Source organism: Centrocercus urophasianus, unplaced genomic scaffold (assembly GCF_019232065.1).
Source record: "Centrocercus urophasianus isolate 14NV4802_14NV808 unplaced genomic scaffold, USGS_Curo_1.0 seq_14, whole genome shotgun sequence".
NCBI classification, from domain to species: domain Eukaryota; kingdom Metazoa; phylum Chordata; class Aves; order Galliformes; family Phasianidae; genus Centrocercus; species Centrocercus urophasianus.
In genome coordinates, this window is record NW_024884586.1 from 5,375,975 (window position 1) to 5,395,108 (window position 19,134).

The following is a 19,134-nucleotide window of genomic DNA, read 5'->3' on the forward strand; positions in this document are numbered from 1 at the left end:
AGCCAAGATGTAAATATCTTTTCACTGAAAGCTGATTACATCCGTATTGGTGAATGGGAACCTTCAGCAAAATCTTGGCTGTATTTCATGAAAATGTTAGATTTGACAATTATAATTCTTCTATTTTAGCCTTGATGTGTCTATGAAAATTATTTTGAAGCCAGTGGGAGTCTTGATATTAATTCCACTGGAACTAAGGTTTTAGTCTGTTTTGGAGTGTAGTTGTATAGGAGGAATGCATTTCATTTTTATTATAGCCAAACTGCAAGCTTTATTACTGTAAATATTTAGTATTTATAGTAGTCTTAGTATAAGTAGTACTATTCATAGTTTACGAACCAACTACACAGAAAAGTGATTTGTTTTTGTATGAAGCTTAATGTGGCTCTGTGCAAAGCTGTATGTAGTTAAACCAGGCATCTTATTCTGTGGTATAAATAATTTAGCATCAAAATGATGCTGATAAAAAAAAAAAAAGCTTTATGTATAGAAGATCACAATCTCTAAACGTACTTAATTCTAGTGTGCTGCATGCATACTTATTCCTATCTGTATTCAAAAAAGCATGTCAGTGGTTAAGACCTTCTGAATGTAATGTTGTGTATTTAAGTTAAAATCATAGCCAGGGACCATTTGAATTTTGAACATTCCTGATGACCCAATAACATTTTGACCTTAAATTCTCTTGTCATTACCATCCTGTGAATTTGATATAAAACAAACTTTTAAGGTAATTCAACACTGTTTATGGTCAAAATCCAGAGCACTTCAGTTCAAGTGTTTATTTCTGCATGACCTTCTGTCAGTTTTGAGATGCATAACCATCCATGTCATTCGTTTTATCATATGTTTCAGTTTCTCTCAAATGAATATTTTGTGAAGATGTTACATTTTAAGCTGCCTTCTTTTATTTTGAACAGAGCTCATCTAGTTACATGGACAAACTACAAAAAATACAGTTATGGAAAGCTGGGTTTTTCACTGTTGTTCATTTTCCTGATGAACACATCACTATTCTTTGGGATCAGAGAACAACAGTTCATGTGCAGATGGGTCATCAGTGGCAGGTAAGGGGAAGTTGCCATTCTTAATGCCATTTCTTTGCAGTATGTGCGTGAGTCTTAAGTTTATGCTATGAATGTTCGTAGAATAGACAATGCCGTGAATCCTATAGGAACACAGTAGTAGAGTCAAGGAGAGAAGTATTCAGCTGCCTTGACAAATTAATCATTCTCACTGGCAATCTTTATTCACTTTTTAATAATTTCTGTAATAGCAGAAACAAATATCTTCAGAGGTAATGTTCTTCTTCAGTATTCATTTCCTAAGTGACTGGAGCAGATGTTATTTTGCTGCAAGTTGCTAGCAAACAGGTTGCTTCTCTGAACAAAAGATCAGTCCTGTTCTCAGAGGCTCAGTGACACTCAGTCTAAAAGAAATTGTCCCCCTCTACTCTGCTCTTGTGAGGCCCCATTTGGAGTACTGTGTTCAGGTCTAGAGCCCCCAGTACAAGAAAGACAGGGAGCTGTTGGAGAGGGTCCAGAGGAGGGGCCATGAAGATGATCAGGGACTGGAGCACCTCCCCTGCGAAAACTGGTTGAGGGAGCTGGGCTTGTTCAGCCTGGAGAAAAGAAGGCTGTGGGGTGACCTCACTGCAGCCATTCAGTACCTAAAAGGAGCCTACAAACAGGAGGGGAATCAACTCTTTGAAAGGGTAGAAAACTGCAGGACAAGGGGAAATGGTTTGAAGTTGAGGGAGGGAAGACTTAGACTGGATATCGGGGAAAATTCTTTACAGAGAGAGTGGTGAGGTGCTGGAACAGCTGCCCACAGAGATTGTGGATGCCCCGTCCCTGGAGGTGTTTGAGGCCAGGTTGGATGGGGCCCTGGGCAGCCTGGTCTGGTATTAAATGGGGAGGTTGGTGGCCCTGCATGTGGCAGGGGGTTTGGAGATTCATGATCCTTGAGGTCCCTTCCAACCCTGGCCATTCTGTGAAATAATACTGAGACTACCGGCATAAAATATTTCCAACTGTTTTATTATCACAAATAGCTGAACTTCTCAGGCTCAGAAACTGGTGAAAATGTGTTGATGTGTTGAAAATGTGACAAATTTTGACTGAGCAACTGAAGACAAAAACATAAAAAGCATGTTTTGAAAATAGTTGGGACGGATAGCATTTTATATCATGCAGGAAAATGATTGGTTTTGTTTTCCAGGGTGAATTGTCTGGGTTGTGTGGAAATTTCGATTTGAAAACGGTAAATGAATTGAGGACTCCAGATAATTTTGAACTAACAAACTCACAAGAATTTGGAAACAGCTGGACAGCTGTAGAGGTACATAGTAAAACAAATATATTTGCTTATAGATTTTGGATGTTTGCATCATACAGTTTATCTAGAATGAAATCAGAAGTTGCTGGAAATTTCAGTCAAGCATCAGTACAACCACCATGTCTGTGGTTCTTAAAGATATCACAATCCATTAAGCAGAATAAAGTAATCAGTTTTTTACACACTACCAAAGTGTAGAGAAGAATGCAGTGTAGTATTCTTCATCTACAGCTGTTCTGTTTTTCAAGAGGTTTTTTGAACAGCAACAGTTCCACAGTCATTGAGTGTGTATTTGTTATTTAACTAACAGTTCTGTATCTTGTAAAGTGAAATACTGAACTTTTTTCCTTACGTGCAATGGTATTCACAGAGATTTTCCTTCCTGGTAGTTAGGGTAAAAAACCTGATTTCTAACCCTTCTAATGCAAGTTATCCAAGTCTTTGTTACCTATGTGAATTGGAGCAGTTCAAGTGAGTAAGGACAACAGATTAGGACTGCCTTGAATCTTTGTTTAGAACTATGTATGTATGTGAATGCATCACACATGACACATTTCTTCAGACTGTGTATTTTTCATTTTCCTTGTATTAGCGGATAAGCCTCTTTTAATTCCTTATCTGAATCTCTTAATTTTCCCAAATGATGTGGGTTTTTTTGTTTTACATCTCTTCAAACAAACACTGACAAAACAAACCCATTTTGTAAGCTCTAACACGAAGTACTAATTAAACAAGCTGTTTCTTCCCTTGATTTTAATTTCGTGTTAAGTGTATTGACAGGTCTGACATTCAGAATCCATGCATTTTGAATCCACTGAGAGAGCCATTTGCAAAGAAGGAATGCGGAATACTCTTTAGTGAAGCATTTGAAGCTTGCCATCCAGTGGTGAGTTGTAGTCGCATGTAAAGAGATGTTGAAGTCATTGTCTTACTACAGAGGAACTGCTCTTCAGCTCAAATCACTTTACATCTTCTCCTTATTTGCCATACCTTTTCTTTTTCATTACTACAGCAATAAAGAACATGAAATCTGAGCCATCCCTGTTTAACGCTGTAATGGGAATGTTTAATTAGATCTGTCACAAGGACTACCTACAATTAGCTGACTTTGCCTCTATTTTATTATTTCTTATGTTTTATGTATATCTAACTTTATTAATGTTTGAGATACATTTTCTTGTGGTCAGTTGAGTCTCTCTTATTAAATAAGATTCTAAGTAGCTTGTTATGGTTTAAATATTACGAAACCATGAGAAAACATCTCACATAAGCATCTGTGTATTTTGTGTTCTAATAATGTATTTCTCTTGTATATAATGCAGATATTTAAATTAAAGCCCTTAATGCTTAAAAGTCTTATGTTAAAATTTTGAAGTAATCACAGGTTTGCGTGGAGATGATTGTTGCCTGTGTCTACGTGAGTATTTTCTTATATTTCTAGATTGATGTCACTTGGTTTTACTCGAACTGCTTGGCAGATACATGTGGTTGTAACCAAGGAGGAGACTGTGAATGTTTCTGTACAAGTGTATCAGCATATGCTCATCAGTGCTGCCAGCACGGAGTTTCTGTAGACTGGAGGACTCCTAGAGTGTGTCGTAAGTTTACTTAACTAGCACAGCCACTGCTTGCTGTTGTATTTATGAGATTTAGACCTGAGAAATCAAACACTGAATTGCCTGGGGGTGTGAATCGCTAAGCCACAGTATCAGAACTGATATGAGAATGAGCTGCTTGAGGGATAGGAAAGCCAGTGAGTGCCTCTTACTGGTCTCCATGTTCGTTTTTTGCCTAGCTAGATTGCATGCTTCTTTCATATTGCTGGTAGGCACTTAATTTTTCTTCCTTGTCCCATGATGTGAAAGAAAATGTCATGGAAAATCCATATATTTATGGATATGGTATGCAGGGCATCCCTCAAACCAAAGTTAGGCAATTAGCAGCTTGTGTAACTTCAGTAGGACTGTATTTATTAAGCAGGTCTCAAAAACATAGGTGTGACTCAGTGCTGCCCCTGGAGCACGTGTGGAAGATAAGTCTTCTAAATGAAGACAAATAAGATTTTAAACTGGACTTTGATAGTCTGTTAGTATCCCCATTCAACAATGATGAAAGGTAAAACATTATCTGAAGCCTTTTGCTATGGCACCTGGGTCACATGCTTGGCAGGAGAGAGTGACTACCTGGAAATTGTATTGGAAGAGAGCAAGAAAGGAAAAAACAGAAGAAAATATCATTTTTCTATTTTTGTAGTGTTTCAAAGAGAGCATGCAGTTTGATCAAGGTTACAGACGAAATCAGTTATAAAGCAAGAGGTTTATATTCTATTTTGTTTTGTAGAAATGGTGCATGTGTTTTTAATGAGAATGGAAAGACAGCAAAGCTTAGTCTTAAACGCTAGAGGTCGCAAAAAGACAACTTATGGGAATGTGTATTTCTTGCTGGGAAACAGTATTTAAAACAGTATGATTTAAGAATTTTATTAAGGTAGTAAAAAAAAATTGGCAATAAATGTTGCAATAAATTGTCATGTGTGAACTAACTTGACCAAGCAGTTGGCTTAGACCTTAACTAGCAAAGGGTAGTGGCAAAGCTGTTAAATGCAGAATGCCCACAGTTTTTTTCCTTTCTTTCTGTTTTTCAGCTTATGATTGTGAATATTTCAACAAAGGTAAGTCCTAAAGGACCTGATAAAAGTTCCTTATACCAAAGTTATCTTTATATTCCTTGTTGCATTTTGTATAAGAATAATTGCAAATGATGAATTTTTTACATGTGATGTTTTACAGGTTCATTTTTTTTCCCAATAGCTTGTAATTTCATGATCCTTTTAATATTGTGTCTTTCCCAAAAGTCTGATTAACTCAGTTGCTTTGCATTTATAGGTAATGGTTAAATAATTAAATCACTGTGTAATTAATATAATATTCCATTCAAGTGGCAGTATGCTTAAAGGCTTACTGCAGTCCAGAGTTGATAACCGTTTGTTCTGTCAAACCACTCAGCTCCTGTGCAGCCTCCAGATGGAGCTAGTTACAAAGATAATTCAGCTTTCTGTGATATGGAGTAACTATCTGTTTAGATATGTCTGACCTGGCTTTACATTTTTGAGCAACAAGTTTTGTTGCTTACTAGAATTGATCTCAGAGGGAGGTGCGAAATTTGTGTAAGCTGCTTGAGTAAAACATCAGTTGCTAATTTGCGCTGGGTGCTGCACTACTGCAGAAGTGCTGGAATCTCTATGCAGACTGTTTCAAAGTTATACGGAGAACGTCTGCATCGTTAGACATGGCAAAAAATCTAAGCACTGCAAGCCAAACTGATGTGAGGAGCAAACAGGATTCCTGCTGTTTATTCTGTAATTACTTTTTGTCAAGCTCATCAAGCAATCTGCATATTTAGATGGTCCATGATGTTTTGATCTTCTGCTAGACTTCATACTACGACAACTTAGCCTGAGAAAGATCCTGGGGAGTAATTGTCTTAAGCAGCAGCTGCCCCCACTTCCCCTCCTCTTTATCTAGTGAGGATGTATCAAGCTGTAGCCCAATATGTAGTATGTGACTTAAGCAACATTTCAGCTTCAAATTATATGGCTAAATAAATAACCTTTTCTGATACACAGTTGGCTGAAAAGATTTAAAATTAAAATTGATAGTGTAGAGATAGTGTAGTGGAATTTAAGTTGAATCATATTTAAGCCCTTAAAGTGTAGTTAAGTGAGTTGACTGCAGTTCTGAATTTTTGTACTGTTTTGTCTCATATGTGCAATCTGAGACTAAGTGATCTTCTTGCAGTTATAACAGATTGGAAGTGCAGTCCCCCTAACACCTGTGCTGTAGTGTGTGCTAGTGGTGAAAAGAACTTGGATGGTAACAGATATAAAGTGTGGTATTAGTTTTCTTACTGAATTTTTATTGGCAAAAATTTGTTGATATACTGAAGTGCTGTACATGTGATAAGCTTGCAATAAACATAGTTACCATATACCACTTCCTGCTGTTTGCTTATCCAGCTCATCAGTACTCCTCATAAGATGTTCCAGAGTGGCCAATGAGGGGACAAAAAGCTATTTCTGTGCTAAATATTTTCTTTTCTACCCGAGTAACTGAAGATTCATCTAACTTTGAAGTGGATAAGAACAAGGGAGAGAAGCTGATGACAATTCCCTAGAATTTAAGATAGGTAGTTTTGAGTGTGAATACTTTCCAAATGTGTAGTTTTGCTTGTCATTAACAAATGGCACCTGGAGTTTTCAGCTGTAGTTTCTCTCTATATCATAATATTTAGGACTCAAGCACTTGTGACACTTGACATGAAAGGTAATTCTGACTACTTTCTCTCAACAGCTCTGGGAAAGGGCCCATACAAACTTCTCAGCTACGCCAATGGAGAATTTGTAATGGCAGCAAAACTGGTGAATGGTTTTGTTTTCGCAGTGAGAGAAGATGATATTGTTCCTGGACATATAGTGAGCTTTATGCTTACTTCAGGACTTTATAAACCCAAAGCACATGGTAAAGTGATTGTAATGTAGAGGCTTAAGCCAAAGCATGTTCTATCCTTTAATACTTGCTTATATCTAAGTGTAGATCTGGGTTAAAAAAATTCTTTTCTCTTTATCTAACTCTGCACCTAAATGTCTGCTAAAATTTCCACTTGACTAATTTTAATTACATGATTTCAGCTTTATTAACAGATACTTTTATTTGATAAACAATCATCCCTCCCTAATTACAACTTTAACAAGCTTCAGAGTCAGTATTGTAGCCAGTGCCTCAGGTGTATATTGCCCCCTCCACTCTTCCTCTGGGAGAAGAGGAAGGGGTGATATGAGTACTCTTATTCACTTGGTCACCATCACATATTTTCTACTGTCATGTACAGAGATGGCCATTGGCTCTAACCTGAGCTAAAGGTACTGTGCTATGAATTCGTCTACTTCACATCCTGAATTAGGTTTCTCAGTGAATGAATCTTGTTTATTCAGAAGATGGAATAAATCTTGCACACCTTCAGACAAGTATAAAAGGCTTACAAGAATTTATTCAGCACTTTGTGACAATGATTAAATGCTGTAGTAGCCTGCATACCCAATTTCACTGCCCCCAGAGCACTCAAGCCTCAATAAAATTTTACTACAGATCAGGAATTTGGACAGTCTGAGTGTAGTTGTCACTTGTATAATCAGAAAAAATGGATGTAGGTCAGTTGAAAAAGCAAGCATTTGATTAACTGTTGTCTGTAGAACACACAGGAGCTCATGTAATAGAGTATCCAGGGCCAGACTGCTTTTATTAGTCCTAGTTTTGAGACACTTGTACTCTGTGTTTGTTTTAGGCTTGGAAAGTGAAGGTCACTCCTAGTGTTCTACTTGTATAAAATCTCTCTCTCAAAATAGAACTTAAGTGGATTTTGTGTCTTATAATACAAATTAGGAGAATGGAATTTCATTTTTTGGACATAGAGGAGTTTGTAAAATCAATGCAGTAATTGTCATATTTTTCATACTCATTTATATTATTTGTGTTCTTGGTTGTTCACCTCCCCCAAATTGGATGTATTTCATCTGTTTAAGACAAATCATCGGTAGTAGAATGTTTTGGGTCTATAAATTATGGTGATTGTCTCATTACTTTCCAATCACTAGCAGACATCTATTAAAAAAGATAGTCTTGATTTTCAAGTAAGTCATAGTTTTTATACTCAGCAAACAATCAACTCTTCCAGAATTGTTATAGGAGAATATAAAGTATCTGTTTAATAAAGATCATTTATTTTCTGAGCTCTTTTAAAAATTTTCTAAGAAATGCTATCTAGGCCTGGTGAGTTAGTTGATTTTACACTAGTTTAATGGCTGCTTTCCACAGAAGAGCAGAATTTACAGCAAAACAGAATGAAGTACTTCTGTGAGTAACAGATGCCTGTAACAGGCTCAAAATCTGCCACTCTGCAATTGATTGTACAAGGGCTTGCTTGAAATCAACAGTACTGCTTTAAGGGTAAGGTATGGTGTGGGTACGTTTGTCAGAAGACAGACTTTGCTGTTAACGTTGTTAGGGGGAAGGCTGGAGAGCTGGCTGCTTAGAGATGCAACACAAAGCTGCAAGCTGAATGCGAAATAGCATTTTTGAATTTATTTTTAATGCAAGGCTGAGCTCTTGAGCTGTATGCTTCTGATTGCAAACGTTACAAAAAGATTATTTTGTTATCTGTAGTGAATTTAGAAAAATAAACATTCATTAATCTAGGATTCAGTAATATATATATAGAATATTTCCTTAAATTCTGTTTTACTGATAAGGTCAATGCTGTTTACATTGCTCATGCTACTGATAGCAATAATGTTACATTTGAATGAGTTTAGTTTATTAAAGAACATAAATGAGTCCTCTGTTTTTCAGATTCCAACTTGGTTTCATTTGAAGCAGCTGAGAGACCTAATTATTTTCTTCAGTTGTCCTCAAGTAATACCCTTGTTCTTTCTAAATGGGAAAAAAGTGAAGAATTTCACAACAAATCAACATTTGTTATCCACAAGAATACATGGCTTTCAGGATATAGTTCCTTTGAGTCATTTGCAAAACCAGGATACTTCATCCACATTTCAATGTCTTCAGTTAAGCTTTTGAAGTACCATCATTCAGAGGAGTTCAGACTGTCAGTACTTCTGAAACTTATGGGTAGGTAATCAAATTTATATTTGATTAAAAGCAGTTTGCTTCCTATGGAAATACAGGCCAAATATTATTGGCATTTTTAAGAGGTGATGAACTTTTCCCTGACATAACTGGGAGCTGTTGTTAATCTCTTTGTGACATTCTTCCTGAAAATCATCTTTGAGCTCTGTAGAAAGACGTGATTGTTTTCTTGTCATAGCCATTAAATATCCTCATGACTACACTGTATTTGCCAGTGGTTTTGGGTATTACTAGAAGAGTACAATGTTTCTGGGCCATACTTACTTTGTGATGAAATGCTTAAGGAACAGGAAATTCATTCAGATAAATAATTTCATAAAAAAAAAAAAAAAGAAAAAGAATACTTCTCTCAAAGATAAGGTCTGTGCATGATGTTTTTTTCCTTCTTTCCCTCTGATTGTCACTGAAAGAGTTTTCAGTACAATGAGTTCTCCATGCAAACTCTGTAGCCTTCTTACTAGAGGTCATGCCATCCAGTGCAAAAGACAGCCTGAAGACTGCATTCCTTAAATCTTGCATTTCCCCTGAAAAGCAACTTTAGCTTTATCTATGTTCCCATTCTCAAAAGCTCTGCATTTTCAGCTATTAACTGCTAGCATTTCAAGTGCAGTGGAAATAGAGGCCTCTTCTTGGGGATGTAGTTGTCTGTTTCGCTGAAGTTAATTAGACTGCTGCATACTCAAGAGCTGTAATGGAGATTGCTGTGAGACTGTTTTGGTTTCTGCCTTCTGGAGAGATTCCCATGCCTATAACAGTAATCACGTTCCACTGAGTGTAAAGATCAGAAATGTAGGCAACGTTCTCAGGACTTTTTGTCAGAGCTGGATGCAGAAGTTGCTCCACTAAGAACCAGTGACCAACACCATACATTTAGGATTCCATAACTGATCAAACTTAGCTAGTTTTAGATTAGTAAGGAAAAACATACTCTTTAACTTTTAAACTTGAAAAGAGCCATATCCTGAAGTGAAGATGGTGTTAAAGATCAGAATGAGACGCAATAATTTATATTGTCCTGTAAAGCAAAAACACAGCATATTATTCATGAAACTATCACTTGCATTATTGTCAACTTGGGTTAATACATCAGATATTTCTAGTGAATCTATACAACTTTATTTACAAACCTCGATATCAACTACTACTTGCTGGCTCCCATGGCATTTATGTAGTATGTAAAGTTCCCAAATCATAATAACTATTACTTTTATGTTCTAATGCTTTTTATTTTGTTGCAATTTTGAATGTAATGGTAATTAATTTGTTGGGATAGAAGAATTTTAAAGATGTTCTTGGTAATACGATTTTCTTAAATCAGTTCTTCATTCTCTGAAATAAAAACTGTTTTTTTTTTTTAAAAAAAAAAAAAAAAACAAAGAACAAAAGTGAAATATTTTAACAAATGAATCATTGCCTGGCTGTTTTATAGTGATCAGTTTGAATCTCTTGGCACAGGCAAATCTGAAGCAAGCACTGACTTCTGTGACAGAAGAGGCCAACTGTATGCCTCGTGGAGCTTCTTGTTATCAAAACATTGAATTAAAGTGTTAATGGTAGTATTGTGAATCTGCTGCTGTTTTGTGGTGCATTATGATGACAGCCTAATGCAGCTGTTGACTGGCACACTCCAACTTCTGAAAAAATGACAGATTTTGTCATTGCCAAATGCCTGTTGTCTCTTGACAAATGCTTGTAATTGCAGAGCTGTTGAGGTTTTTGAACAGCAGAGTTATGAGCTGAGCCTGTTACCAGGATGTTCGTGCAGCATTTAAAGCAAAGAACTTTTTTTGGATGTAACAAAAATATCTCCTTTCGTCTTTTATCTTTGAGACAGGAATGAAGAAGGTTAAAACGTGTTCCAATTCTCAGTGGTCATCCATTAACACAGAGTGGTATATCTTTTCAAGTGTGAAGTCTTTACCATTCAGTCATTATAGCAAAAAATCCTATCTATGCCAGTGGAAAACTAAAACAATTCACCTCAGCATGTGGGATCAGATCAAATGATCGAGGCATTTCATTAATCACCACATCCGAGGGCTTGGGTTTCAGAATTTTATAAGCAGAGAAACACAGGGCTCGAATCTTTCTCCAGTGTACGTTCACAAGGCCCAGCCTGCTGATGTAGGGTAATTACATGGTCTAAAAATACAGCAGCATTTGTTTTAGTTAATGGAAAAGTTACACCGGCTCCAGAGTGCAAGGCAAAAGCATATTGGGTTTCCTGCTGACTATTGTAAATGCTTTGCATATTAGATCAGAAACCCTTGAACCAGGAACAGCTATTCCTCTGGAATCAGAGGATAAATATCAGGAGCAGAATAATAGGCCCAGTAAATCCCCTTGGCCAGAAAGTTCCTCATGAGACTTCTTCATGCTCTGTGACGCACGTTCAAAAGGAGGAATTTTAAATGACCCTATCATCACAGCAATAGATACATGGTCATTGAAAGTCAGCTGATGAGTCACTTTTTTCAGTTTCATAGCAGTAAATATTGTCACATTCAGATACCTTGACTGTGAATTACGCAGATAGGATGGGCTAAACTGGAAAGTGTTTTCCAGATATAGTCACTGCAGTTTGTAAATTCAGTTGTTTTAATTATGATCAGATTTCTTTGCCCTCCTTCCCATAAACATTTGAGAGTCTGAGTTGATAATGGAATTTGACTATCTAGAGTGTGTATTCACAAGAAAATATTGATCTTCAGAAGAAAATAGACTTAATATTCTATGCTTTTTTTTTTTTTTTTTTTTTTACAACCAATGGATTATTACTCATTAAGCTGAAAGAATACACTTAGTCTTACCTTAGTCTTCTAGAGACAAATGTTGTGCAAGAGCTGTCGTTAATTCATCATTAGAAATCATTAGTTAGGGAAAGTCAGGAGGAAGAAGGAAACTTTTTTTTTTATGCATATACCTGTAGTTTCCTTACCTTTTTTTAATCATATGCTCAAGCTAGTTGATTTTTATCATTCACAAAGTGATAATAACATACTTCACATTCTAATATGGCTGTGGGTTAATATTATAAGAATGTGACTTGTTTTATATAAATTCTGTGGCAAAGCTTTTGTGGAAAGTGTTGCTAACTATGTGCTTTAGAGACTAAGTGGCTGTAAATGAAAACCTGTCAGAATTTTCAGCAAAAATTAAAATCTCAAGAAGTAGGTGGCCATATGCACACTGCACACAAGTATCTATCAGTATTTGTGCTTCACACAGGACATTTTATATCTTTTTAGTATTTGTACCTTAACTGAAATATTCAGAAATTGTGCAAAACTGGAAATGAAAATATATACTTTAACAAAAGTCTCTTCCATCTTAAGTCAGGTTTTATATATAATGTAGTTGACTGGCTAAACGTCAACTTAGTTTCAACATTTCCACCAATATAATTCTTTTTTTAACCCATCCTGTTTTAATTACAATGCATTGCTTTGAAGTTTAGTTCAAGCTCTAATGCTTTGCCAGTCCCAGAGATTATGGCCTGGACTTGATACTGGGTAATTCTGAGCAACTCTTGTTGTACCTGCAAATTCCACTATGACCATTAACACACCTTCTGTGTAGCTCTTGGAATTGAACTGATGTTCCCTGGAATTATAAAATCTTTCTTACCTATACTGCAAATACAAGCATTTGACCTTCTGGCTTCTGAGTGAGTAAATAGGAGGAGATTAGATAATTACGTTAACAGGATTATATCAATCTAACAGTATAATAAACCAAAGCTTAAGTATTTGAGGGGTAGGCAATTATATTTCATTTTCAACTATGTTTATGCTAGGCACAGAGTTTTTTTTTTTTTTCTGTGTTATTTCCTTACATTTCTCATTGCAGAAACTTGAAAGTCATGAGCAGAGTTTGTTGGTAGTTTGTGTGTGTTAAGTGGCTAGATAGGATTTCATGTTTCTAAACTTGTAGCAGAAGAGATTGGCAATCTGAGTTACTAAGCAGAGTTTTGCTGCTGTTATAAATAGAGGTAACTCTGAATCAGATTTTCTTCCTTCCAAATTATTTGAAGTCTGAGGGGAAAAAAAAAACAAAGTGTCAGATGAGAATGAAAGTTTATTTTTTTTCATGTTTTAAAAAAGCTTTATTCTGAATACAGTCTTTATAGTTCAATTTTTAGGTTCTTCCCCCTTCCACTCCCCATCACCCTTTTTAAAGTAAATTGGAATTTTTTGAGTATAGCAGAAGTTGCAAATATATCAAAATTCTGATAGCGGCAAACGTTGTCCTTGTGGTAGATGTCAATATAAAAAAAAGGCAGGATGGACTTGTAAACTAGTAGGAATTGTGAAAACACACAAATTGTGGCCAGGGTTCTTGTAATCAACATCACTAGCAGACTCTGATGTTATGAAAAATAGTATTCTTTATCAGATCCAGGAATCAGAGAATGGCTTGGGTTGCAAGGCACCTCAAGGATCATCAAGCTCCAACATCCTGCTGCATGCAGGGCTGCCAACCTCCCCATTTAATACCAGACCAGGCTGCCCAGGGCCCCATCCAACCTGGCCTCAAACACCTCCAGGGACGGGGCATCCACAGCCTCTGTGGGCAGCTGTTCCAGCACCTCACCACTCTCTCTGTAAAGAATTTTCCCCGATATCCAGTCTAAGTCTTCCCTCCCTCAACTTCAAACCATTTCCCCTTGTCCTGCAGTTATCTACCCTTTCAAAGAGTTGATTCCCCTCCTGTTTGTAGGCTCCCTTTAGGTACTGAAAGGCTGCAATGAGGTCACCCCACAGCCTTCTTTTCTCCAGGCTGAACAAGCCCAGCTCCCTCAGCCTGTCTTCATAGGGGAGGTGCTCCAGTCCCTGATCATCTTTGTGGCCCTCCTCTGGACCCTCTTCCAACAGCTCCATATAGTAGTTGTTGTTTTTATTACCACAGACCTAAATTTGAAAGCCAGTAGGAATGAAGATCCTGAATGCTTCTCTGATGCTCAAGGAAGTGAGAAAATTATGTATAGGTTTGGGAAGTATTTTTTTAATGTATTGTCTTTGGCAAAGTGTATATTATATTGTTATGAAAGCTTTCTACAGTACCATCACACGTTTATATGTTTAGCTCCTATTAGACAAAATAAATGAGGGCATATTTAGTGGAATGTTTCCCATCCAAGATATACTTTACCATTTTATTAAGGATTTGCTATGTCACCAAATGGAAGACAGTGCTGATAGACTTCACTGGGATGCACGTGGTTACTTCTAAATGACATGACAAATCCTTTTGAGGAGCATATACCTGATATAAGAGCCATGACTCTGTATCATTCTTTTGTTGGGAGTGAACTGTATGCAGAATACGAAGCTCCTATTACTGTTTGCTGGTGGGGGAATTTAAGTAGTATAAAAGTGGGAAGCATGTGTTGGAGATGGCTGATTAAATTCCTCGGTAGCGTAAGGCCTTCATGCTATTACACTGGTGAAATCCACAGTTTTACTGGTGAAATTTTCTGTAATTGGATTAGCAGTACTCTAGGTTTTACTGGCATGAAAGTTAATGTCTAAAATCAAAAGAGAGAGAAAAGGTGTATTTCCTTCAGTTTAGGAAGTGAGAGGAAGATTTAAATGGCTTTAGAGCATGTTTTTGTCATTTTTCTTTTTCTTCTTTGAAGATGGTTTCTATGACAAGGGTCCTGATTTCATCTGTTGTCTCTCATGTTCTGCAGATGCAGAGGCAAAATTTGCAGAAAAGCATGATTTTGTTAGTTCTTTGCAGAAAGTGGTATTCATGAGCAACAAATTATGTGCAGGTTCTTACTATTTCCTCCCAAGTCATGCAGCACCTGCAAACTCCATGAACTTAATCTGCAGGAGTACTTGAGGCAAATGTGGCTATCGCTTTGAGTCTAAGCTCATGTGAAAAATAGGAAAAAGTATGTCAGTTCCACACTTAACAGTGTTAATTCAAGATCACTCTTCTGCTAAACTCAGAAACTGACATTCCTCCTGAGGTTTGTGTATGTTCTCTACAAAGCTTGTGCATTTGTTGTGTGGAACTTTTTTTTACTGTTAGTGGTGAGGTTTATGGCACGAGTTAGAAGTTATGGATCTGTGTATTTACCTTTGGGTAATCTGAATGAGATTTCCTAGGTTGCACTAGAATATTCTGTGATTGCTGGTCCACATTAGGGTGATGATAACCTGCTCCAGTGCTCCAGTAAATCTTGGGTATATTGTCTTTTTGTCACACATCCTCTTCATGTGTCATTAAACCTTTTCACTTTGACCTGCCTTTTTATGCAAAGCTCCAGGCATCTGTCAGCAAAATGTACAGAAATAATTCCCTTCCTCCATTAAATGTTATTTAAGTTGGCTTCACTAGAAGGGGTTAGATTAGTTCAGTGAAGCATATTTAGTTTTATATAGGGATGTAATTATGTACAACTGCATTTGTTACTGTCTTTGAAGTCATGTTTTTGAAAATGGTGACAGTTTAAGTCCTTGGACAGAACACCACTGAAAGGATAACACTAGATGGCAACATGCACATTCTTTGACTATAAGAAGGATGTAGGCAGCTGAGTTTGAGTTACAGTTTGTTTTGAAGAGAATTATTTTTACTAAGAAGAAAGATGTTTATGATTAATAATGGTAGAGTACTAACTATCCATGAGTGCAGATGTCTGAAATTTGCAGGGAAAAGCAATTTCTTAGGATCTTCAGGGAAGGATGAATGCCTTCAGGAAGATGTAAAAGAGCTAGCCACAAAACTTGAGAGCAAAAAAGACTTAAGACAGAAGTGGAAATTCTTTGTAAGCAGTAATCATTTCTTTGTGATCATTAACATAAATATTGTTCAGTTGCAGTTAGACTTCACAGACTCTTAACCACATAGGTCTAAAATCAGTCTTAATACTCTGTTCTATCATGGTAGTGGTCTTCTCTGTATAGACATAAGGAAACTGTCACTGTCTTGCCTTGGCTGCTACGGGAGGGAGCTGTAGTGAGTTGTAGTTCAGATACCAATATCCAGATGGATTGCTTAAGCCACATAGACTTGAAAGAGCCTCTTAGCTGTGCACATAGCACTGACATGGGAGCCATTCTGCACACAAATGGGACAGGATTGTAGTGAAAAAGAAAACACAATGCATTTGAACATGCGAGTGTATACACCATGTGTGTTATCCATATGATTACTGAGAATTTGCTTCTCTGAAGCTTTATATTCAATCTAAGCTGAGTCTGTTTATTTTTCTTCTTTACATTCATTCTGAATAAACTAATAAGCATTAGAACTGTAGCTGATCTTTACTTCCACTTATTTCCACTTTGAAGTTTAATTCTTCCTCTATCTGAATTTGCACTTTGAGTTTCAGTTATCTGGGCTTGAAGTATTTCAGTAAACACTATCTACGTGCTTTAGATATTCTGAAGGGAAGTTGGGTAGGTATGTGTGATTTTTGGGTGGGGGGTGGTTGTTTTTTTTTCATTTGTCATAGTGTTTGACTTTTTTTGAAGTATTTAGTTTGGAGGAATGTTTTTATTTTTTCCAATCTATGTATGTGATCATGTCTGAGTTGCTTTGGCGTGTTAGGAGCGGTTAGGCATTTCAAGAAAACAATTTAAACCTCAAGTCATTTTGAGTCTGAAATTCTATCTTATGCTGCTTCTGAACTGTTAAGAGACATGGTAGTAAAGAGCCTAAATTGACTTCAGATCAGATTGTTTGTTTTGATTTTTTAAAAGGCAGTTGCATTACAAGTTATGTACCTTCTATCACCTGATTTTACACAACAAACCACTTTTGTGATGCACAGTGTTAGTGCATTGGTGTGGTGCTGGTGCTTTTAATTTTGATTATAATAGCAGTACTTGTTCAGAATCTGTATCTTTTTCGTCTTGTTTGAATAACCCAAAATACAGATTCATTGTTGACATGGTTTTTAAAACAAGAAAGCAGCGCGCTGACTTACCTGGCTTTATTTTCAAGTGATTGTAATATACAGTAAGCGTGAGAAATTCAGTGGCAGGTTTTATCTCTGCTAAGAGCAAAACGGGTTGCAGAGTACTCTGTACTGTGTGTAAAAGTAAACTTTCATTTTAAAAAGAGCTTCACAGTTTGAAAAATGCTGCTATTAATTTTGTTTGTAAAGAATGCTGGTAGAAATAGTGAGTGTTCTAGAGCTGCAGTGAACTTGAGCTATCTTTCCTAGTGAGATGTGTGTATGTTTTTAGAAATAAATGAGATTAACAGATTTTGGTTGTCTTTCAGATGTAAAATTTCTATCACGTTCTGCATGTGAATGGCATTATGATGCCTGTGCAAGCCCATGTTTCAAAACCTGCAGGGATCCTTTGGGAAAAAACTGTCAGACAGTACCAAAGTAAGTTTTTGTAAATGTAAAACTTCATAATTTGCATAATAATAGGCATATGAGTAACCAAACATAGGATCAGTACAGAAGGACAGTGTTAATTTGGAAGATGAGTAAAGGATGAAAGAATTGAAACTGCTGTAGCAGCTACATGTAAGTGAAGTTTCTAGATGCCACCAGTAATAAGTATTGTCAGAGTCTGTAACAAGTGTTTGTAACTTTGAAACTGGAGAGAATGAAAGTGCACTGATAAAAGAAGTTATGTTTGTTTCAGATAGTTGTGCCCCTATGTTTTTGTTGGGGTAGAATCACAGAATGGTTTGCATTGGAAGGGACTATGAAGATAATCTACCTTCAACTTCCCTACCCTAGAAAGGGATACTTCCAACTAAATCAGGTTGCCTAAAGCGCCCCATTCACTGGCCTTGAACACTTCAAGGAATGGAAAATCCACAGCTATTCTGGGCAACCTGTTCAATTTTCTCACCACGCTCAACTATAGAGTTGCAACAGCCACATCTCTTTGCCTTTTCCCTTTATGTACTCTGCACTGTGCTTCTCAGCAGGATTGAAACTTGCACTAAGTCTTGTAAAAGTGACATTTGGACTTTGGTTTGCAAAAAAGGTTTGGCATTTTTTAAGTAAGTGTTTACAATGTGAACTTTCATTTCACAAGCTAATTGCAATGTTCCTGCTTTAGCTGTGGTCTGTGAGAATGTATGCCATATCAATGACATTTTGAAGGAGAACACTGAGGTGATGAGAGCAAGGATGTCTGTTAAAAAAGATACTATAAATAGTGTTTGCCTGAAATTTAATTACTTGATCAAGAAGATACTGTTCACCTAAATGATATTGTTTTTCTTTTAGAGTGGAAGGCTGCATCCCTGCATGTCCTCTCAATATGTTGTTGGATGAAGTCACTCAAAGATGCGTGTATTTTGAAGACTGTATGTTTGAAAAATTGTGTATATATGCATGATATATTTAGCTTATTAATGTCTGAGGGGATATCTTAGTCAAACTTTTAAATAAGGGTGCTTAAATTGGTATAACTCTGACCTCAGTTATGCAAATCTTAAGATTCACTGAACATGCAGTTTAATTAAAATAGTTTAACTCTTTGCAAAATCTAACACTTTACAATATGAAAGATATTCTTCATGAAACATTTCAGTAACATGAAAAGTGAAGCAACTTATTGAAATTTACTTTTGAGTTTGGCTCTGAATTTTCAAAGAATCATCAAGGTTTGAGAACAAGATCATTGAGTTTAACCATCCCCCTATCACCAGCAGTTCTCTCTAAACCACATCCCTCAACATGCTGTCTAAACATGGACACCTCTGGGGTCAGTGACTCCACCACAACTCTGGGCAGCCCATTCCAGCACCTGACCGCTCTTTCAGAAAAGCAGTATTTACTAATGCCCAGTCTGATTCTCCCTTGGCACAACTTGAGGCCATTCCCTCTAGTCCTCTAGTTACCACTAGAGAAGAGGCTGACCCTCAGCTCACTACAACTTCCCTTCAGGTAGCAATAAGGTCTCCCCTGAGCCTCCTCTTCTTCCAGACTAAACAATCCCAGCTTCCTCAGCTGCCTCCCTTGTAAGACCTGTGCCCCAGACCCTTCACCAGCTTCACTGCCCTTCTTTGGACATGCTCCAGGGCCTCAATATCTTTCTTGTAGTGAGGGGCACTCAAAACTGAACACAGTACTCTGAACACAGTACTCTGAACACAGTACTCTGAA

The 19,134-nt window shown here is 36.9% G+C and overlaps 1 protein-coding gene across 1 annotated transcript in view; it reads left to right on the forward strand.

Annotated features, from left to right (window-relative positions):
* OTOG (otogelin) overlaps nt 1–19,134 on the forward strand; it is a 92,913-nt gene that overhangs the window by 43,122 nt on the left and 30,657 nt on the right. Inside the window, exons 27-35 of the mRNA XM_042814279.1 lie at nt 921–1,067; nt 2,221–2,340; nt 3,107–3,223; nt 3,779–3,935; nt 4,982–5,008; nt 6,687–6,854; nt 8,742–9,020; nt 17,280–17,391; nt 18,253–18,332. Of these exons, the coding sequence (XP_042670213.1) occupies nt 921–1,067; nt 2,221–2,340; nt 3,107–3,223; nt 3,779–3,935; nt 4,982–5,008; nt 6,687–6,854; nt 8,742–9,020; nt 17,280–17,391; nt 18,253–18,332 (1,207 nt within the window). The remainder of the gene's footprint in view (nt 1–920; nt 1,068–2,220; nt 2,341–3,106; nt 3,224–3,778; nt 3,936–4,981; nt 5,009–6,686; nt 6,855–8,741; nt 9,021–17,279; nt 17,392–18,252; nt 18,333–19,134) is intronic.